Source organism: Gorilla gorilla, chromosome 13 (assembly GCF_029281585.2).
Source record: "Gorilla gorilla gorilla isolate KB3781 chromosome 13, NHGRI_mGorGor1-v2.1_pri, whole genome shotgun sequence".
NCBI lineage: Eukaryota > Metazoa > Chordata > Mammalia > Primates > Hominidae > Gorilla > Gorilla gorilla.
The window spans coordinates 131,900,648-131,922,502 of record NC_073237.2 but is presented as its reverse complement, the minus strand read 5'-3'; the positions used below and the strand labels follow the sequence as shown (position 1 = coordinate 131,922,502).

General features: G+C 53.2%; 2 protein-coding genes and 2 long non-coding RNA genes across 6 annotated transcripts; 3 read left to right on the top strand and 1 right to left on the bottom strand.

The window, feature by feature from the left end:
* Positions 1-211: 211 nt before the first annotated feature.
* Positions 212-4,678, top strand: LOC129524685 (uncharacterized). The gene is made up of 3 exons (XR_010130146.1): positions 212-381; positions 1,714-1,867; positions 4,506-4,678. It is a non-coding gene; the product is annotated as an uncharacterized lncRNA (long non-coding RNA).
* Positions 4,679-6,377: 1,699 nt separating this feature from the next.
* Positions 6,378-9,539, top strand: LOC109028346 (uncharacterized). The gene is made up of 3 exons (XR_002007370.4): positions 6,378-6,970; positions 8,493-8,576; positions 9,111-9,539. It is a non-coding gene; the product is annotated as an uncharacterized lncRNA (long non-coding RNA).
* On the bottom strand, positions 8,141-12,218 carry MRPS2 (mitochondrial ribosomal protein S2). The gene is made up of 4 exons (XM_004048846.5): positions 12,059-12,218; positions 11,689-11,814; positions 10,839-10,968; positions 8,141-9,270 (listed from the first exon to the last, which is right to left on the bottom strand). The coding sequence occupies exons 1-4, from the start codon at positions 12,099-12,101 to the stop codon at positions 8,679-8,681; spliced, it is 891 nt and encodes a 296-aa protein (XP_004048894.5). The 5' UTR covers positions 12,102-12,218; the 3' UTR covers positions 8,141-8,678.
* On the top strand, positions 11,734-17,610 carry PIERCE1 (piercer of microtubule wall 1). Of its 3 annotated transcripts, XM_055351007.2 has the most exons (4): positions 11,734-11,834; positions 12,923-13,099; positions 14,145-14,223; positions 17,176-17,610. In XM_055351007.2, exons 2-4 carry the CDS (start codon positions 12,957-12,959, stop codon positions 17,362-17,364), a joined length of 411 nt encoding a protein of 136 aa, XP_055206982.1. In that variant the 5' UTR covers positions 11,734-11,834; positions 12,923-12,956; the 3' UTR covers positions 17,365-17,610. The 3 variants fall into 3 exon arrangements, with proteins under 3 accessions (XP_055206982.1, XP_004048895.2, XP_018889211.1); XM_004048847.5 differs by lacking the exon at positions 11,734-11,834 and having other exon boundaries at positions 12,708-13,099; XM_019033666.2 differs by lacking the exon at positions 11,734-11,834 and having other exon boundaries at positions 12,708-13,099; positions 17,222-17,278.
* The last annotated feature ends 4,245 nt before the right edge of the window (positions 17,611-21,855 follow it).

The window sequence follows — 21,855 nt, the reverse complement described above, 5'->3', positions numbered from 1 at the left end:
AGGCTCTTCGACTTGAACCAATTGTGGGGTCATTCTTTAGAAAACGGCTGTTTTTGCTCTGGGAACTTTTCTAAGTTCTTTCTTCTTCCTTTGCCTCAGTTGGGGGCAGCATCACTTCTGGATCACCTCTGATCACTTCCTTTTCACAGCTTTGTTGACATATAGTGTACACATCATAATGCTCATCCACTGTACAATTCAACCACTCTTAGTACATCTGCAGGCCTGTGCAGCCACCAGCATGATCTGGCTTTAGAACGTTCCACTACCCCAGAAAGGTCTCTCATGCCCCTGAGCAATCAATTTCCAATCCCTTCCCCAGACCCTGACACAGGTATCCACTTGCTATCTCTAGAGACTTCTCTATTCTGAACATTTCACGTAAGTGGGATCATACATATGTGGCCTCTTGTGTCTGTTTTCCCCCCCGCCCTGAGTGTACTGTCTTTTTTTTGTTTGTTAGTTTGAGACAGAGTCTCACTTTGTCGCCTAGGCTGGAGTGCAGTGGAGCGTTCTCAGCTCACTGCAACCTCCACCTCCTGGGTTCAAGTGATTCTCCTGCCCCACCCAGCCTCCCGAGTAGCTGGGACTACAGGCATGCACCACCACACCTGGCTAATTTTTGTATTTTTAGTAGAGATGGGGTTTTGCCATGTTGGCCAGTCTGGTCTCGAACTCTTGACCTCGGGTGATCGGCCCGCCTTGGCCCCCCAAAGTGCTGGGATTACAGGCGTGAGCCACCGTGCCCAGCTGAGTATACTATCTTCAAGGTTCATCCGTGTTGCAGCGTGTGTCAGACCTTCATTCCTTTTCATGGGTGAATAGTGTTCCATTGTATGGACAGAACACATTTTGTTTATCCACTCACCAGTTGATAGACATTTTGGCTTTTTCCACTTTTTGGTTATTATGAGGAATGCTGGTATGAGCATTCAGATACAGGACATATGTTCTCCATTATCTTGGGTATATGACTAGTCGTTGAACCGGGGGTCATCAGCCACACTACGCTTAACCATTTAGAGAAATGCTGGATTGTTTTCCAGGATGGCTGCACCATTTCACACTTCCACCAGCAACGTGCCAGGGTGTCAGTTTCTCCACATGGATGACAATACTTGTTATTGTCCTTTGTTTTTGACTAATGCCATTCTACGTGGTGTGAAGTGGTATCTCATTGTGGTTTGATCTGCATTTCCTGAATGACTCATGATGCTGAGTAGCTTCACGTGCTTACTGGTCACTCATCCATCTTCCTAAGTGAAAAGCAAATTCAGGGTGAATATGCTTCCTGGGTCAAAAGCATATTCAAATATATTTTACATTTTTTTTTTTAGTTTGAGTTGTTTGTCTTCCTGTTATTAGTTGTAAGAGTTCTATCAGATGTATAATTTACAAATATTTTCTTCCAGTCTGTGGCTTCTCTTTCATAATGGGTATTTCTTGAATCACAAAAGTTTTAAACTTTGATGAAATACTTTTTTTATGGATTATGCTTTTGATGATGTGTCTAAACACTCTGGCTAACTTAAAGTCCTGAAGATGTTCTATGCCTTCTTCTAGATGTTTTATAGTTTTGGCTCTAACATCTACATTTATGATCCATTTCGAGTTAATTTTTTAGTATGAGGTACAGGCCTAAATAAATCTCTTTCATGAGGATATCCAATTATCCCAGCATCATTTGTTGAAAATATTACTCTTTCCCTATAGAACTGCCTTGGCACCTTTTCAAAATCAAGTAACCATAAATGTCAGCGTTTATTACTGGACTCCAACTTTAGTCCATTGATCTTTGTGCCCATCTTTATGCCAGGATGACACTGTCCTGATTGATGTCACTCCAGGAAGCTTTGAAGAGAGAAATGTAAGTCCTCCAACTTTATTCTTCTTTTGAAAAAATGTTTTGGTGTCTCATATACATTTTAAGATCAACTTGTCAATGTTTGGAAACAAGCAAATCCAACTGGGATTTTCTGAGTGATCGAGTTGAATCTGTACATCCGTTTGGGGATATCTGCCACCTTGACAATACCAAGTCTTCTAATACCATGGAGTATCTCTCCATTCATTTACAACATCCTTAATTTCTCTCAGCAGTGTTTTATATTTTATAGTTTTCAGTATGCAAGTCTTCTTCTTTTGTTAAATTTGTTCTTTTTTTAAAAAAATGTATGTTGTTCTTTTGAGGGATATTGTGATTGGAATTGTTTTCTTGGCTTAATTCATGGATTGCTTATTACTAGGATAGAGAAACACAGTTGATATTTGAATATTGATCTGGAATCTTGTGACCCTGCAGTACTCATTTATTGCAGTTCGTTGTTGATGCCTTAGGATTTTCGACACACAGGATTATGTTTTCTGTTAACAAAGGTCATTTTACTTCTTCCTTTCTAATTTTGAACTTTAATCTCTTCTTTAATTCTTTTTCTGTTTGTTTGTTTCTGGTTTTGGTGCTGTTGCTTGTTTGTTTTCATTTTTTTTTTTTGCCATATCTTACTGGCTATAACTTTCATATACTCAGAGGGCCGTGCTGTTAAATGCGTAAACATTTATAATTATTTTATCTTCCTGAATAATTAATGCTGTCTTCATTATGAAATTCCCCTCCTTATCTCTAGTTAACGCTTTGTCTTAAAGTCTATTTTGTGTGATATTAATATAACTCCTCCTGGCCGGGCCTGGTGGCTAATGCTTGTAATTCCAGCACTTTGGGAGGCTGAGGCAGGCGGATCACCTGAGGTCAGGAGTTTGAGACCAGCCTGGTCAACATGGTGAAACCCCGTCTCTACTAAAAAAAATACAAAAATTAGCTGGGCCTGGTGGCACATGCCTGTAATCCCAGCTACTTGGGAGGCTGAGGCAGGAGAATCACTTGAACTCAGGAGGCAGAGGTTGCAGTGAGTCGAGACTGTGCCACTGCACCCCAGCCTGGGCAACACGAGCAAAACTCCATTTCAAAACAAAACAAACAAACAAACAAACAATGTTTATGTATATATAAAACTACTCCATATCTCATGGTTATGGTTTGCATGGTGTTTCTTTTCCCATTATTTTGCTTTCAACCTATTTGTGTTATGAATATGAAATGTTTCTGCTCTAGACTCTAGAGAGCATAAAGTTGGATCTTGTTTCTCATCCACAGTGTCAGTATCTGCCTTTTGATTGAAGTATTTAATCCATTTACATTTAGTTCAGTTATTGCTATGGTTGGATTTATCTCTGCCATTTGGCTATCTGCTTCTGATATGTCTCATGTCTTTTTTCCTTTCCTGCTTCCTTTTGTGTCAAGTAGGTTCTTCTTTGAATATTTTTTCTGCCCCTTCTCTTTCTCCTGTCCTTGAACTCTGATTATGTGAATATTAATATGTTGATTGTTTCCCACGGGTTCAAGGCACTGTTCATTTCTCTTCCTTTATTATTAGTTTTTGCTGTCAGTCTTCAGATTGGATCATTTTTACTGATCTACCTTCAAAGTTCCCTGATTCTTTCCTCAGATCTGCTGTCAATCCCTTCCAGTGAATTTTCATTTCGATTATTAAACTTTTCAGCTCCAGAATAGCTATTCAGTTTTTTAATTAATGAGTATCTCCTTATGTATTTTCTCTAATGAGTCATTTTCATCATACTTTAATTCTTAACATGGCTTACTTTAATTCTTTTTATTTTGAATTCTGGCTTCCTAAGTGTTGTTCCTGGGTCACCATATCTTAGTGATCAGCCAATACCTGGTCAGAGGTGGTGCCCAAATGCCTTGAGCCAGTAAGCCTTCTGCTTCTTGCCAGTGGGTCTGTGTGCGGGGTGGAGAATGCATTCGAGGTTCTGGCAGTTTACCAGTCTGCCCTGGATGTTCTTGTCTTCTGGGCCTCCTCCTGTCTCCTCTGAACATGTGTAAGGCCTCATATTTAGCCAAGGATGAGTAGAGAGCTAGGACCCTCTCTGGTTTTTCCTGAGTGGACACAGCCCTGCACATGAGCAGAATCTTCTAGATCACCAGAGGCATGTGGCAGCTTATCAAGGCTCACGTGTCTGTCTTGTTTCCTGATTCTCACTCAAGATTCTGGCTAGTGCGCCTTGGATCTGGGAGAGCTGGGGTGGCCATGCTGCTGCTGACCCACCCATGTCTCCTCAGCCCACCCGAGTCCACCTGCAGCTGGGGGAGCTGGTCTCCATCAGGCCACGGCATCCCATGAAACGCCTGCATGTGTCCTTCCTGAGGGCTCTCTCGGGCACCACGGGGGCTTCCTCTCCTCTACACTGCACCAGCCAGCAGAGCAAGGGCATTAATCTCCCAGGGATAACCCTCCACTCATGGGGACAGAGCCCATCCAGGTGGGACCTGGACTCCCTGTGAGGCTGAATGGGGTCCCCACTGCAGGGTTTGCTCAAGGCCACTCACCGGCTTCCCACCTCCAGGCCTACCTTCCCAGGTCCTCCCTCAGGCTTCCTGAGATCATCTGCAGGAAACAACATGTCCCCGAATCCCTGTCTGCTTTCAGAGACCCAAACTCTGCCAAGGTTCCACACTGGCTGTGACTGGAGCAGATGTCTCCACCTTCTGGATATGAGTGTCCTCATCTGTAAGATTTTCCTTGTGCTAAATCATGGAAATCTTTCAAGAAAATCCGGGCTTTAAACACCTTCAATAGAACAAAAGGCATCCTGAACATTTGCCTCTGTGCCTCTCCACATTCTGTTCCTTATTTCCACACTGTTTAATCGGTGCGTACATGCTGTTGTGGGTTCAGGGAGGTCCGGGAGGGCAACTTCATGTTTGTTGATTGAATGAGCCCCAACCAGCTCCTTCCCAGATATCTGAGTGGCCCTTGGGCTCTTCAGCCCTCCCCAGAGGGTCCTGCTCTGCTATACCTAGGATGGGAACCTCCCACATGGAATCTGGAACATTCTCTACAGGTGGGAAAACTGCTTTGCACATACAAGTGAGGCCTAGGGCAGACAGCTTCCCCATGGAGGGGAGAGGAAAATCATAAATAAGAACACCACAGCCCGGGCAGCCCATTCCCCAGGGCCAGGCGTGAGCAGAGCGCTTTCCACGGCCCGTCCCACCCAGGCTTGACAGCAGCCTCACGAGGTCCCCTTAGCTCCCAGTTCTCACGCAAACCAACCGAGGCTCAGAGGGGTGAAGTGGCATTGCCAAGACCCACAGTTGGTGGGTGTGGGAGCGAGGAGCCCCTGTGTGGTGGAGCAGGACACGCTCGCCTGTGGAACAGCAGGTCCAGCATCTGTGGGGTGGGGGCAAAGCTTCCATACGTGCCCAGGAAAGCAGGAACGAGGAACGGTCGCTGCTCTGCCCCCAGGTGACGCTCTAGCTTCTCCTTGCAGCCTGCGTGGGGACTCCCACCCTGCAGGTCTCATCCAGGAATAGGGCTGACTCATTTTCACTCTGGGGTGAGCCAAAGGGAGGACGGCCCAAACATATGAACAGGAACAAAACGCAGTCGCTCATCGCCATCATGTGAATTGGAGAAGTCCAGGAAGAATTTCTGGGCTATTCCTATAGGAATATGAAAAGTCACTTTGCACCTGGCCAAGCTGGGGCCGGACGGTGGTGGGGTGAGGGCGGGAGGAGGCCTAGGGTGCTGGGATTGGGACTTGGGGGCTGCTGGAGAGGCAGAACCCTAGGAGGACCCTGGGAGCCACCTGGTGGCATCTGGGCAGGAGGCCTTCCCAGCCACCCAGGGGCCCTGGTTGTGGAGACCTCCCCTGCACACTTGCACCCCCAGCCAGCGCTGGCCCTTGTTGGTGTCGAGGAGCCCCTGTCCCTCACTTGGGGAGAGAGTGGGGGTCGCCCCCTTGGCCAGTCTCCTGCGTGGAGCTCTGCAGAGACAGCGACCTAGGAACATCAGAGCCCAGCCCGGCCCTTGTCACTTCTGCCCACCTGACCTTCTGCTCCCCGGATCAGGCACAGAGCCGTGTCTGTGCAGACCTCCAGCCAGGATGACATGAGATCCATCTCAAGGGCTGGGGCCACATCAGCAGAGGGCATCTCAAGGGTTGGGGCCCACATCAGCAGAGGGCCCACATCAGCAGCTGGCCCAGCTGGCCTCAATCCTCATGGGCCCCTAGGCTCCTGCCCCAACACCCTGCTCTTGCCCAGGGCAGGCTCTCCCCTCTTGTCCCCTCCCCCCACACACCCAGGGAGGGTTGTGGGGGATCAGAGTGGAAGCCTGGCCTGTGCTGACCTCGGGGCTGCCCTGAGCTCCTCCAGGCAAATGGGCATCTTCCGGGCCTCAGGAGTGGGAGTGGCCCAGCCTCGGCAGGGCTGGAAAGGCTCCTTGGCCCTCCCCACCCCACCCTGCCCTCAGCCAGCTCTGCCAGGCCCGTCCTCTGGTGGCTGCCTCTGGTCTTCCCCACCATCTGGGACACCAGCTGGTCCAGGCACAGCCTTGCCACAGTCCAGAGAAGGCCACCTCTAATGGGGCCTGCAGGCATTGTGGCCACAGGAGGAAAGGGCCGGGGGGCCCCTCTCCCCACTCCTGGGGCAGCTCCCTTGCCCTTCCCCAGCCTCAGGCACTCTCATCATCTCCTTTGGCCTCTTCTGGGGGCTCTTGGGGTTCATCTCCAGGGTGGAAAACTTGGAGGGCCCTTCCTGGCAGAGTCAAGGATGGGGTCAGCGAGACCCCATCCCCTCAGCCCTCAACCTTTGTTTCACCCAGAGCCCCTCTGAATCCTGGGAGCTGGCTCTTTCCACTCTTTCAGGCCCACCCTGGCTGTCCCAGCATGGCCCCCGCGGCTTCCGCGCTGCACCCTTCCCATCCCTCCCTGCTCCTCATGGTCACTAGTGCCTGCTTATCCACTGGGTCATCCCCTCGGCCAGGGCCCCTCCTGCCCTGGAAGCCCAGCAAGCGCCCACTCGTAGCTCCTCAGCGGGTCCTCGCCGGCCTGTGCCAGGTGCAGGGGCCAGTGGGAGGACAGCAGGAGCCAGGCAGGCCATCAGCGCAAGGTAAGGGGGACCGGTCGGGACCCAGGGAGCCTGCCCGGGCCTGCCAGCCCCCACCATTCTTACAAGGCTCCTTGGGTTAGCCACAGCACTGCCTGGGCTGCTCCCCTCCACCCGGCCTCAAAATTAATGACCCCAGAAGAGACCGCCCCGTCCCTCCTGTGGGCTTGTGCCCCACTGTGTCTCCTGAGGTCCAACCCCTGGAGCTGCCTGCAACGTCCTCACTAATGGCTTAGCAGGGAAGGGCCCGGCCTGGACCCAAGCTACAAAGGCCTCTCCCAGGGAAGGCTCAGTCGCAGCTCCAGGGGCACCTCCTGGAAGCCCCCCAATCAGTCCCCAGTGTTTGGTACTCCTGTCTCATCTCCAGGGTCCTGGCTCCCCGCAGCTGGCCTCCCCAGCATGGTGGGACAGGAGACCCAGCTCACAGTGTCTCACCTGCACACCCTGAGAGGGATTCTAGGGGGAGCCTTGGAGGGGCCCTCGCTTCACCTGCCTTTATACACGTGCATCTTCAGACTTCGGCTTTGCAAATTAAAGCCATGCTGGCCAGAGACCAACCTGAAGCTCAGCTCCCTGTCCCGCCCAGATCACAAACCTGTGACAAACCTGGGGACCCCTACCATGAACCCCTCACCAGCCTAACCCTGAAGGGACAGGGATAGGCGCTGGACTCCGGCCTCCCATTGCCCTGTGCCGCTTCTGCAGGGCAGGCCTCACCCTACCCAGGGCACCAGACTCCACAGGGCCCTGCTGCCCAGACTCTGCCCAGAGACGGCTCCTTGGGTGGTCAGGTGCATGGGGGGCCTATGTCCTAAGCAGCTCGGGATGGGGCTGGGAGGAGGCCGCAGCTTGTTCCAGGAACACAGCTGTATCCCCACAGGTGAGGGGTGTTAAGCGTCCCTGTCAGCAAGTGCCCGTCTTTCCTGAAACTGGGTCCACACCAAGCCTGTTCTGCTGAATGAGGCTGGCCGGGCTGTGGGCTTCTCACGAGCTCCACTGCTGAAGACGGTGCCCTCTAGTGGCAGCTGGCACCTCTGCTGACCTCATTCATGCCCCTCACACACACTGCCCGTCCCATCTCTTATCACTGGGGCCCCAGTGCGTGCCTGAAGAAAAGCCACACCACATGGATGAAAGCAAACCCACTGGAGACAGAGCCCCAAACTCCAAGTCTCATTTTGCCCAAATCTGAGTTTTATTTTTGCTGGAATCAGGTCATCTGGCCTGGCTGTCCCACCAACCCAGCTGGGAGCCTCTGAGTGGCCTGCCAGCAGCATCTCATTACAAAACAGCCCCCTGGAACCAGGTAGCCAAGGAAGCGGCCCACCTGAAAGGCATTTAGATTGAGAAGAAAAACTGCACCTTCCTGACAAAGGTCAGGGGTCACGGTGAAGGGAGGGCTGCTGGGATCACAGGGACAGCAGCATCTTCTAGCAGCTCGGCCACACCAGCCATTGAGGTCCTAACTGCAGCCAAGGGGCCGTTCTGCACACGTCGCTCACCCTCTGTGCTCTGTTCCCCACAGAGCAAATGCACATGGCAACGTTGGTCTGCTCAGCCACTGGTTCTGAGGTGGAACGGCGGATGTCTGCACTGTGACATCAGCTGAGTAAGTAACAACGACTGAGGATGCCGCTGACCCAGGGCTGGGGAAGGGGACTCCCAGCTCAGACAGGCTTGGCTGTGGTTTGCTTTGGGAGGAAAGTGAACATCACAGGGAACGGCTCAGGTCAGCCCCAGGAGGGTGGGCTGGCCCCTGGCCCCCGGGCTCCTTCTGGCCCTGCAGGCGATAGAGAGCCTCAACCTGCCGCCGCTTCTCCTTGGCCCGGGTGATGGCCGTCTGGAAGAGCCTGCAGTAGAGGTGCACAGCCAGCGGAGAGTCGTCATTGCCGGGTACAGGGTAGGTGATGAGGCAGGGGTTGCAGTTGGTGTCCACGATGCCCACTGTGGGGATGTTCATCTTGGCTGCGTCTCTCACGGCCACGTGCGGCTCAAAGATGTTGTTGAGCGTGTGCAGGAAGATGATGAGGCCCGGCAGGCGGACCGTGGGGCCAAAGAGGAGGCGCGCGTTGGTCAGCATGCCGCCCTTGAAGTAGCGAGTGTGGGCGTACTCGCCACAGTCACGGGCCATGTTCTCAATCAGGTACGAGAACTGCCGGTTGCGGCTTATAAACAAGATGATGCCCTTGCGGTAGGCCATGTGGGCGGTGAAGTTCAAGGCCAGCTGGAGGTGCGTGGCTGTCTGTTCCAGGTCGATGATGTCGTGGTCCAGGCGGCTCCCAAAGATGTACGGCTCCATAAACCTGCCAGAGACCCCACCAAGGCAAGGGGGATGAGAGGTCACGGGGCCATCTCCGCCGGCCCCTTGCAGGAACACAGACGCCCACCAGGGACTCCCAGGCTCCTCTGTGGGGGCACTATGGGCTGGGAAGCACAATTTGCAACGCTCCCCGTGTGGATGGACAGCAGTGCAGACCCATCCAGGCCACCCCTCTGCATGCCTCGTCTCGTGGCTTAACCCCTCCAACCCTCTACCTCTTCCCGAAGGAATCCTAATAGAACTGACCCCATATGGATGTGTGGACATCCAACATGACGCCAAAAAGACATTCTGCCCCGTGCAGCTCACAGGGCAGCCGCTTCCGTCACTCTCCTCTTCCCGAGGCTTTGCGGATGAGGCCCCTCTGGGGTTGAACTTAGCGGGGTGCTCTGGGCCAAAAGCATTAAGGGATCAGGGCAGGAGTGGCCAAGCCTGGGCGGGGAACCCTGATCCAAAGCACTGGACCACTGCTGGCCTGGGCTGAGAAAAGCGGGGCATGGGAGACACCCCCGCCTCTCGGTGCATGACAGGAGAGTCATCCACATTTGCAGTTCCCAGGTCCTCACCTCCAGTCTACTCCCACTGGGTTCTGTCCCTTCCTCTCAAGCAACCCTGCCCATCAAGGCACTGGCAACCTCCATCTTGCCAAGGTCACACCCTTGAATTCACTTCTCAGCAGCATCAACAGAGAACCACATCTCCCCTACCCCCGGCTGTCCCTCTTCACTGACTCCAAACACTGGAGCACCCAGGGCTCCACCTTGGACCTCCTTTTCCGATGCTCTGGAAACACCTGCCAGCCCCCGATGCTGATGGCTCCCTGGGCCCAGGCCCATCCCTCCTGGTAACCGTGTGACCTCTCCACTGGGGCAGCAAAGGGTTCATACCTGGTAGGAACCAAGCTTGTGATGTCCCCCAGGTCTCCCCTGGTTTTCACCATCTCAGTAACCAGTACCAGGCTCCACCCGAAGAGCAGGTGTTTGATCCCTTCGGCCCCAGCCACCTCCCACCCCAGCCCAGGGCCCACTGGCTCTGCCCTGCTGCCTCATGTCCACCTGCTGCTCTAGCTCTTCCGCTACTGTGATTTAAGCCCCGCCACCTTCACCCTGAACGCCCACACCAACCTCCTCCCTGACCTCCCACCTGCCCCTCCCATCCCCTCCCCCCACAGCAGTCAAAATGACCATGTGAGAATACAGGACCAGTCATTCCTCCTCCCCGCAGCCCAGAAGGCCCAGCCCGATCCGGGGGGGCCAACCTTGCAGGTTCTGCCCTCAGCCTTTCCATTTCTGAACCCGTGGAGTCCTGCAACCCCCAGCAGGCCTGCCCTATCAAGGGCTGTGAGCGCCACACCAAGGCACACAAGAGCGTCCGCCAAGCTGAGGAATAAACTCCTGCTTCTCTGTGGGGCTCTGTATTCCCACGTGGAGGAGGATGGGGCTGTAATCACCTAAAACTGACATAGGCCAGTTCAAAAGTGGCCCTAGAACCAGAGCAGGTCCCAGGTCCCTCCTGGGAACCGCCCCGGGCTCAGATGGGGGTGTCACCTACCTGTGCCGACAGCCAGCTTTGTGTCCCAGATGGACTCGGGCATCGAAGAGGCTTCTCACGGAAAACAGTTCCTTGACATTGAAGAAGTCAGAGTGCTTGAGGGGCTCATTCAAAATCTTGTCGTTGAAATCTACGGCAGGGAAGAGGAGCGACGCTGCGTCTCCCACCGGTGGCAGCAGAGACAGGCAGAGCGCAGTTCCCGCCCACCCCTGCTCCCAAGTGCCTTCTGTGACACCGAGGTGGGGAGCCGGGAGCCCAGCAGCCCCAGGAAAGACCTGGAAGCACAGGGACCTTTTCAGGAAACAGAGGGCTGGAGCCAGGTTCTGATCCCGACCTTGCTCCTGGGTAAGCCTGGTCGAACCTGGTCAACCCCGTCCCTTGGTCTTACTTGGAAGACAGAGGAGAAAAAGAGAGGGGCCCAGCGGGTTGCTCAGGTCTTTCTGGCACCTCCCCGCCTTGTGGTCTCAGGTGGCCAGCCAGAAAGTCCCCATCAGGAGTCCAGCAAGGTGGGCAGACTCCAAGCCCAGTGCCCCCAGGTCACTTGGGCCCGCCTGGGCGAGCTCGGGGCTCCGGGCCTCGGTGGTCCAGTGACACCCCCCTAGGCAGCGAAGCCTGTGCTAACCACTGGCCCGCCCACTCCCTCTCACCCTATCCATGGTGAGGCGGTGGCCTCAGCCCGCTGTGCTACGTCCGGCAGGACCGAGCGGCGGCGAGCACGGGAGTGGGAGGAGCCCAGCGGAGCGCGCAGTTTCGACCGCGTGCAGCGCCCAGGCCCCTCTAGGGTTCTCATCCCCCGCGGCTGCCGGCGTCTCCTCGTTCCCACCCAACTCGGCTGGGCGCCCAGTGTTACCGGTGCTGTCCTCGGACTCGCGGATCATAAGGGCCGTCGCGCTTCCAAGCGTCCTGCGGCTCGGCCGAGCAGGCCGGGAGGTCGCCTTCCCGAGGAAGCCCATCCAGCGCGACGGGGCCCGGGCACCTGGGGGGAAGCAGACAGAGGTCCTGGCGCCGCGTCCCGGATGCACCACGCCCGCTCCCCACCGCATCCCCAACGGGCCCCTCCGCGTCCCTAACGGGTCCCCTCCGCGTCCCCGCGCCCTCCCCGAGTCCCCTCCGCGCTCGCCCCGGGTCCCCTCCGCGTCCCCGCCGCTCCCTCGGGTCCCCGCGCCCCTCCGCATCCTCCTCGCATGCTCCTCCCCAGGGTCCCGCAAGCGCGCGCTCACCCGCGCCGAGTATTCGGGGCAGCGCGGCCGAGGATGTCGCCATGGCTGGGACGCGGGGCAGAGCGAGGCCTCCAGGCCAGGCCGAGCGACCTCCCCTTCCGTCGCCATCCGCGCGGGGCCGCAGTGCCGCCTACAGGCCCGGAGGAGCCACAGTGCTGTCCCCAGGCGGCTGGGACCTCCCTGCGGGGGCGGGGCACGCGAGGGGTCAGGGCCCGAGGTCCTGGGCTTGAGAGTCTCGGGCGGGGAGTGGAGCCACGGTCCTCGCCCTGCAGCTCGCCCCGCCCTGCTAATGGGACCGGCCAGCCCGGGAGGCCCCTGACCCTTGGGGAAGCCCGCTGGGCGATGGGGACCCTCGCCTCCCGCCAAGTGAGCTGTGAACCACGTCCGGCGCAACCTCTCGCTCTCCAAAACTGTTTGTAATATTTAAACGATATTTGGCTTAGGAGAATTTCATAAAGTTAGCCAGATCTCGGGTCTCAATTTAGACTCGGGGTGCTGGGGGGCATAGTATCCCTGGAGTACATTGGACAGCAAAAGTCCGATCGTTGCCTGCCGAGTGGACCTGCAGTGCTTAAACCCCGTCACCCGGCTGGCGGGGTCCCAGGCCCTGGGGTTTCTTTCGCCCGGGAGTCCACGCCCTGATGCTGGGATGGCCCTGTCCCCCCGCGGGTGGCTGGGGGCCTGGGGCTGCCTCACACGACGGTCCCAGCAGGGAATCTCTCGCCGTCCCGACCTTCCCGGCCCTTGGGGAGTCGCCCGGCAGGTTCCGGACCCACCCACAGAGGAACCCGGCCCACGCGCGGCGCCTTTAAGGCCCCTCCACTCGCTCCCCAGTCACGTGACCTGGCCGTCGCTTGGCAACAGGACGCCGCGGAGTCCTGCTTCTCCTCCAGGCGCAATGGCTGAGGAATGCCCCAGAGCGTGCGCGGAGCCTGTGGCGCCCAAGGCCACGGCCCCGCCAGAGAGGACCAGCGACTACTACCGCGTGAGCGCGGACCTGCCGGGCAGGTTCAACAACCCGGGGTGGTTCCGGGGCTACAGGTGAGGAAGCTGGGGCCCGCCTGGTCCTGGCGTCCACTGCTCGGTAGCCCCGTATGTGAGAGACCCCGCAAGACCCCCAAGGTCCTAGCTACAGAAATCAAGAGGATCGAGTGGTCATCCGGGGCCCGCGCTGTCATCGCCCGCCAGTGAGCGGCGAACGTGCTCCCTAGAGCCTCATACAAGGAAGTGGGGATAAGGGCAGTGGGGGGCAGGGCCGTGGGGGGAGAAAGCTCAGTTGTGGTCTCAGCTCCACTGTTTTGTGTCGGGTGAGTCTCCTCTCCTCTCTACCCTGAAACTCCGCTGCGGGGCGTGAGCACAGCAGCACCTCCACTGTCTTGCTGTAGACTCAGCCAGCTCTGAGCTGCCACAGGGCATTGCAGGCTAAGAAGTAGTAAGAAACTCAATTCCTGTAGGCAGGTGCAAACATCTTGCCGTGCTCATCACACATTTGGTCCCTCAACAGTCCTCTAGGGCAGGGTCTGTTAGTATCCTCATTCTCGCATTGAGATGACTGGGATGTAGAAGGAACAACTTGGCCAAGATCTAGGAGTATAAAGTAAAGCTATGTCGTGGGCCTGCAGCCTCTCAGTAGCCTGTCCTACTGACAGGTAGGGGCAGTGGTACCAGTAGAAGCATAGCCTCAGTGAGGGTGGGGGCTCAGAGGCAGAGGGACCCTCTGGGTGGCAGGGTCTGGAGGCCAAGCCTCCGCTCCTGACAAGCTAAGTTACCCAGAAATTGCAGCATGTGCCGAGGCCCTGCCAGGGCTGGGGATCAGCACTTGCTGGCTGCCTGCTCTTTAGGGCTTTGGCCTGCCTTGGAAGAGCAGGGACAGTGGCGAGCAGAGGGGGCCGGGGAGGCCGGGCCATTCAGAACGGTCATCAGCCACGTACTCCCAGAGGCTGCCTTCGAGGCCGCATCACCAGCCCGGGCACATTGCTCTTTCCATGGGGGCATTTCCAGGGGAGTGCCGTCAACCAAATACAAGGCTGTGGCTTGTGCAGAATTAGAGTGAATGAATGAAAATAGAGTGTTTCTCATCTACCAGGACCCAGAAGGCTGTCTCGCTGTACAGGACCAGTAACCAGGCTTACGGGAGCAGAGCCCCCACCGTGCACGAGATGCCTGTAAGTGGGATGCAAGACCGGACATGGGGGGCAGGGGGTGGGTGGCCTCAAGAAGAGGCTAAAAACCTGGGGTTCTCAATAGGTCAACAATGAGACGGGGAGGGGTGCACCCAGGGAGGAGGCCAAAGTTCTAGCATCACAAATGGGGAGGAGGGAGGTTCCCAAAATCGTTTTGGGAGAGGGTAGGATGGAACTAAATGAGTGAATGAATTTGGGAGTGGAGTGTTTTAAAAGAGGAGGATATAGACTTGCTGACATCACCCTGCCCCCATACACCCAACCACATGCACAGCAGTCTCACACACACACACGCAACCATCTCCTGCAACTTACGGTGCTCAGTTCTGAGGCAAATAACTGAAGGGCTACTTTTTTTTTGGAATTGCACTTTATGAGATGTTAACGTGTAACCTGAAGAGGCAGTACTGGCTGACGGCACAGCTTGTGGGTGGGCAAGTTGCATTGGTGGGCACAGGAGTCTGTGGGCCATTGGGAAAGCCAAACCCTTTTTGAGCTTGACCTCAGGCTCCAGGACGGCCCTCCTAGAACCTCCCCACACCAAACCCCATGAAGGTCCAGGTGAATGGACAGAGGGACTAGTGCGGTGTCTCCTGCACACCTGGGACACTGGGCCAGCCATTTTGGGGCCAGTATTTTCGTTGTCAAAGCATTCATCATTGAAAAGGTCTGGTGAGTGCTTATTTAGTTGTGTGGCGTGAGTGACTGAGCCCTTGTGAGAAGATTACTTATCTAAAAATGCTGGGGCATTTGAGAATCACTCTCCCATAATCAGACGACCCTGAGTTTTCCCTGGGGTCAGGTATTTCTATGAAAAAGATCAGACACAGCTGGATGCGGTGGCTCACACCTGTAATCCCAGCACTTTGGGAGGCTGAGGTGAGAGGATCACTTGAGGCTAGGAGATCAAGACCAGCCTGGGCAACGTAATGAGACCCCCATCCCTATAAAAATAAAATAAAATAATTAGCTGGGTGTGGTGGCATGCACCTGTAGTCCCAGCTATTCAGGAGGCTGAGGGGGGAGGATTGCTTGAGCCCAGGAGGTTGAGGCTGCAGTCAGCCTTGATCATGCCATTGCATTCCACCCTGGGTGAGAGCCAGACCCTGTCACCAAAACAAACAAACAAGCAAACAAACAAAAACCAAAAAAAAAAAAAAAAACCCAGCACACTCACTAACATGGGTCCAGATGTTTTAGGTTTTATAAAAGGCCATGAAAAAATGTTCCTATTGTAAATGGCAGGAGCCTTCAGGTCACTGATGGGAGCAGGCAGTGGGGTAGGAGGCATGAGGTACTATTGACAAGTTTCCAAGGAGGTTTTCCTCCTTCTTATCCACCTGCTCCGTCTGGAGTCTCTTTTCCAGTTTCATGACCAAGGGTGGATGCCGGAGAAGCTGTTTACCTCCCATGTGGGAACAGAAGATAAATGCTTTGCATTAAAAAGTGCACTGAAAGGCTGGGCACGGTGGCTCACGCCTGTCATCCCAGCACTTTGGGAGGCTGAGGCGGGCAGATCACCTGAGGTCAGGAGTTTGAGACCAGCCTGGCCAACATGGCGAAACCCTGTCTCTACTAAAAATACAAAAAGTAGCCGGGCATAGTGGTGGGCACCTGTAATCCCAGCTGCTTGGGAGGCTGAGGCAGGAGAATTGCTTGAACCCAGAGGCGAACGTTGCAGTGAGCTGAGATGGCACCATTGCACGCCGGCGTGGGTGACTAGAGCAAAAACTCCATCTCAAAAAAAAAAAAAAATGCACTGAAGAGAATTCCTCTCCATGATACTGCATGGGTGGATCCCTGTGATGATACATTTGTCCCACCCGTAGAATGTAGACTTTAGTTACTAATAAAGTATCAACACTGGCTCCACCGTAAAAAGTGTGCTACACAAGTGCAACATGCTAAGGACAGGGGAAACTGTGTTTGCTGAGGGAGGTAATTTGGGAACTCTCTGTACTTTCTGTTCAATTTTTCTATAGATCTAAAACTTCTCAAAAACAAAGAAAAGTTTTCTCTTTGCACTTGTTTCTTGCCAAGGAGATGAAACATCAGGTGATGTGCGTGGCACAGGATCCTCTAAGGACAGGTCACCTGTATAGGGTAAAATATTTGGCGGAGGTCCAGACCACTCGCTTCAGGAATGTCACAGTCACCTAATGATGCTGTCTTGCTAGAATAACTCCTACCACTGGGTGCCTGCCCACACGAGTGGCCTCAGCACACCCCTTCTCAATGGAGTTTCGCTCTTGTTGCCCAGGCAGGACTGCAATGGCACAATCTCGGCTCACTGCAAGCTCCGCCTCCCGGGTTCAAGCAATTCTCCTGCCTCAGCCTCCCGAGTAGCTGGGATTACATGCGCCCGCCACAACACCTGGCTAATATTTTTGTATTTTTAGTAGAGAGGGCATTTCACTATGTTGGCCAGGCTGGTCTCGAACTCCTGACCTGAGGTGATCCACCTGCCTCAGCCTCCCAGAGTGCTGGGATTACAGGCGTGAGCCACCGCCCCCAGCCCCAGTTAAGGTTGAAACCCACTGACATGGATATCATTTCTATTCCATAGAAGAGAAAACTGAAGTTCAGAGAGGGCTGGCAGCTTTCCCAGAGTAGCACAGTGAGGAAAAGCAGACCTGGGGGTGACTCCAGGACTGACCCCCAAGGCGATGCTCACAGCCACATCCTGAGGTAGAGATGGCACACAGGTGGCCCCACAGCTCATTCTTCTATCCTTAGAACAGTGCCGGGGGCAGTGTTAACAGCAAGTGCCAGGCATCGGGCATGGATTAGGATGGTCTGGGGTGAGCCAGGCCATCCTACCCACTCTGGCTTCTCTGCATTTTCTTATGAATTCTTATTTTTCTTTCAAAAATATTCAACGGATTGCTCAAGAGTATTATATGTCATTAATCCATGTTCCTTTATCTCTTATAGAAAGTATTTTATCCAAATTCGAATAAATTTTCCCAACAACTTGCAGCGGGTGGAATGTTCCGGAACAATACTCTCAATGTTTACCTGGAGAAAAGCATCGTGACTGGCCCCGATAACTGCATCACCTCCTGTGACCGGCTCAACTTCCACCCCAGTTACAACATCAACAGGCCATCCATCTGCGATTGAGGGGCTGGAAACTCCCTCTAGGAGTCCTCTGACCCCAGGGCCTCCTGGAAAATCATCGTCCCTCATCACCCACAGTCGCCCGATTGTGACGGCACAGACTGCGCTGCCTTCCCTGAACATATTATTCGTCTGCGGAGTAGGAAAATATGCAAACGGGGCCGTGAAGTCCTGCTATTTCACATCTAATAAGTACATGGGAAAGATGCCAATGGTTGACTTTGCATTAAAAACGTTGTCACATCCTGAGCTTCCGTCTCGTCTGACATTTGTCATGGTGGAGTGGGGCTGTGGGCTCCCGGGGCCCAAGTCCTGGCCTGAGCATCGGGAGCGCTGGCGGCTAACTCCGCTCGTGTCTGTATTTGGGAGCCACGTTACACACAAGACCAGTTAGGGAGCAGATCTCCCATCCTAAAGCACCCAGCACCCTGGCTGAGATCTGCACAAACACTGTGGGGTTCCCACGGGGCATGAGATGCCCCACTGGGGTGTGGGCGAGGGCCAGGCACTGGGCAGGAGCAGGAGCAGATGCCTTGTCAGCCAAGTCGAGGCTGAACAGGCAGGAGGGGCCGTTACTGTGTGAGATTACTCGAGGAGCATATGGGGTTGCAGGTGAACCTCCTCCACCATGTTTGGGTGCTTCATGCTCCAGCAAGGGGCAGGGGCAGGGGCAGAGACAAGGTTGGTGAATGCCCTTCATTGTGGAAGGGGGTGATGCAGACATGGGCATTCTCTATGTTTATTTTAAAATTTCAATAAAAAGTAAAAAAAAAAAAAAAGGCAGGGGATTACCTGTATTTTGCTAAGGGGGGTAATAACTACATGAAGTGGATTTTTATCTCTATGTAGTCATAAATCCATGTTTACTATGAGCTACAGGATCTTCAATAAAAAAAAATTTGTCTATGACATGGATTTTTTTTCCCTCTGTGAGAGCAAGATGTGTTCATTATAGGAAATTTAGAAAGTACTGAAACTAGAAAAAAGAAACTCCTCTTACACACCATCAATAATATCTTGTTTATAGATTCTTACCTGCAGGGATTCTACTCACGAATTAGGGAAGAAGTTAAACATCATGATGGGTTATTTCTTCATATAAATGTTTTATTATTAATACACAAAAGTAAACATTTTGGCAACAGTCTTAATGTCCAATTTGGGATGGAAATGCTTTCCAGAGAAAATCAATATATTTAATTAAAAAGTATACAAAATTGGCCCTGAAGCCAGGATCTATGTAATATCTTTCTTCTGAGCTAAAAAACCAGCAGAGACTCCAGGCATCAAACTGAAAATGTTTTTGCAGTTATTCCTTAAAAATACCAGAAATACCAGTAACCCCTCTGTGTTTAGCTTCTATTGAAATAAATAAAAAAAAATGCCTTATCAATCAGGTTTCTCAACACACTGAAAAGAATGCATTCCTGGCCGGGCGTGGTGGGTGGCTCACACCTGTAATCCCAGCACTTTGGGAGGCTGAGGTGGGCAGATCACTTGAGGTCAGGTGCTCCAGACCATCCTGACCAACATGGTGAAACCCTGTCTCTACTAAAAATACAAAAATTAGCCAGGGGTGTTGTGGGGTGTGCCTGTAATTCCAGCTACTCGGGAGGCAGAGGCAGGAGAAATGCTTGAACCTGGGAGGCGGAGATTGCAGTGAGCCGAGATCACGCCACTGCACTCCAGCTTAGGTGACAGAGCAAGATTCTGTCTCAAAAAAAAAAAAAAAAAAAATGCATTGCTTCCTCCACAGATGATTTTGAAAAGCACCAGGGTAAGATAAAGCCATCAGGCCAAATGACTGCGTTTGTTTCCCCGCCAGCCTAGAACTGTTGAACACCTGCACTGCTGTAGCAAGATGGCTTCATCCAGGCAAAGTCACGCCTGCAGGCAAAGTCACACCTGATGAAACCACTTCACTCGGATAACACCCCCAATTCTAGCTGAGGCGCTGTCGGGGCCCAGGCTGGGAGTATCAACCAACAGCAACAGGTGCCTCCCTCCTACGGGCTTCACGGGCTCAATTCCGGCATCTCAGTTGGGTGCCGAGTGATTTAGTTGGTCGTGTCTAATAAAATGTTATTTCTGTACAGCTGCTAATGAGCTGATGGAAAGTTAGACTCCATTCATTTATTCTAAATGGAGTAGGCATCTGGAAAGATGAAAAACCCCAATACCTCTGAATTGTGAGCCTGCCTGTCTCCCATGCCCAGGCCCGGGAGTGTGCCCGCCGCTCCGTTTCTTGGCATCTCGCAGTGTTCTAAGGGCTTTGGCATTGTCACCTTGCCCGATCTTCACACCTGGGGCCTCCCTCTCAGATGGGAAACAGAGCCACATGGAAGGCTGCGAGCAGGCCTCGCTGGAGCCCGCCTTGGGGACATCCTGGAGGCGGGAGGCCATCGGCACTAGAGCCGCAGATTCAGTCCTAACCTACTACGCATTTGTGAGTCATACAGAGCTCCAGGCATCACAAATCTGGAGACCTTCCTCTTTGGAACAGATTTCCAAACTGAAATCTTCACATGCTGAGAAAAATCAAGTCCACTGATCTAAAGGAACGCTAAATGGGTGTGTTTTCTGTTTGGGATTAAAGCGTACAGAACGGAGGGTTGCAAAATGAAAAGAAAACGGCACCCATCTGTACTGTGTTCTTTCAAAATCTCGGAATTACAGGAAAGGTGACGGAAACACAGTGTAACATCAGTTTGCAGAGATATTTGAAAAAAAAAAAAAAAGACACAGCCATTTCTGAAACCCTCTCTCTTCACTCCACAGAGCAGTCTTTGCTTTGTTTAGCCTTTTTATTCCACTCAGAAATTACAAGCTAAGGCTGGGCACGATGGCTCAGGCCTGTAATCCCAGCACTTTTGGAGACTGATGTGGACAGATCACCTGAGGCCAGAAGTTTGAGACCAGTCTGGCCGACACGGCGAAACCCTGTGTCTACTAAAAATACAAAAATTAGCCAGGAATGGTGGTGCACACCTGTAATCCCAGCTACTCGGGAGGTTGAAGCGGGAGAATTGCTTGAACCCGGGAGGTGGAGGCTGCAGTGAGCCAAGACACCACTGCACTCCAGCTTGGGCGACAGAGTGAGACCCCGTCTCCAAAAAAAAAAAAAAAATTCATGTCACTTTACTAATCACTGAATTTTGTTGCTGGGTTGGTTTAAAACCAGCCACTTCTTAAACGTACATTTTCATTTATATTTCTGTATTTTTCATCAGTAACCTTTATCTTTTCATTACAGTCAATATTAGAATGGTTTCTATTACGTAGTAAAATATCTTGACACTGAAAAAAAAATCTCTTACATTTAGTACACAAAATACCAGATTTTGCAAATAATGTGATCTGTCCCCCACCCTCCCCAACAGCCACGCCTGGGAATAAACCTGGTTGTGATTTGTGGATATGGAATGTGGACTTTGTGCTGTTCCCCACGCCCCTTTAAACAGGTCCTTTCATTCGTTTTGAGGGAGGGGGGATCCAGGGGGCAATGCGTTTTACATGTTTATATGAGCAGACAGGTGCTAATAATTACATGTACTGCTTGATTTTCCAAAGCAAATATATCTCGAGCTGGGAAAATCTGCTGTATGACCCTTCAGATTCTGAGTGACAGATAAATTAAGGGGGACTCTTCCTTAAAGGAAGCTTCTCCCCCTATATGGGGACGTGGGTGGAGAATATCAGACATGACCCGCCAGAGCTTTTTCCTTTTCCCATCCCCGTTCCCCGGTATCAGGCTGATTCATCCCAGAGGACGAGAAACCTTAAAACCTGGCCTCTCCCGATTACTTGTATTGGATGAAATGGACCCTGGCCCTACTCCCAGGGAAGAGAGGGGAGGGGCTCTTGGGACATGACTCACCTCTAGGTCTTAATAATTACAGACTTGCAAAGAGCTTGACTTACTGACACACCGTCCACCGGAGACTCCTACAGGGCGGGCACACATCTACTTATTCCCACAGCGGCGCCGGGCCTGTATTCATGGGATGCAGCCGCGTCGTCACACCCGAATCTGCGGAGGTGCTGGGAGACAGACGGCCAACACAGGGGCGGGCATCCCTCCTGTACAGCTCCTGGCTGCCCCAACTGCAGCCCCCTCCCATACAGGAAAACCCGCTGGCAGGTGTGGACGAACCTTGGATCTTGGCCTCTTCTCTAAAACAAACAGGGCAGTGCAGGGGTGAAGAAGCACTACCTTCAGGTCACATGGCCCATGGGCAATTCCAGGGAATTCCAGTTTGTGAAGAGAAAGAAGGCACCAACCGACTCATCTCCAGCTGAGTCTTAAAGCACCAGTGACTCCTGAAAGCAGGACAAGAGGAGCTCCAAGGGCAACTGTGATCAGCAGAACAAAGGTGGGAGGAAGCCCCCCCGTGCTCCAGGGAAGACTGGCATGGATTGCCTGTTTTAACCTCATCAGGAGGGCCATTTGGTTGGTATTTAAGCAAGCCACTGTTTGTCACAGCAAAGCCTGAC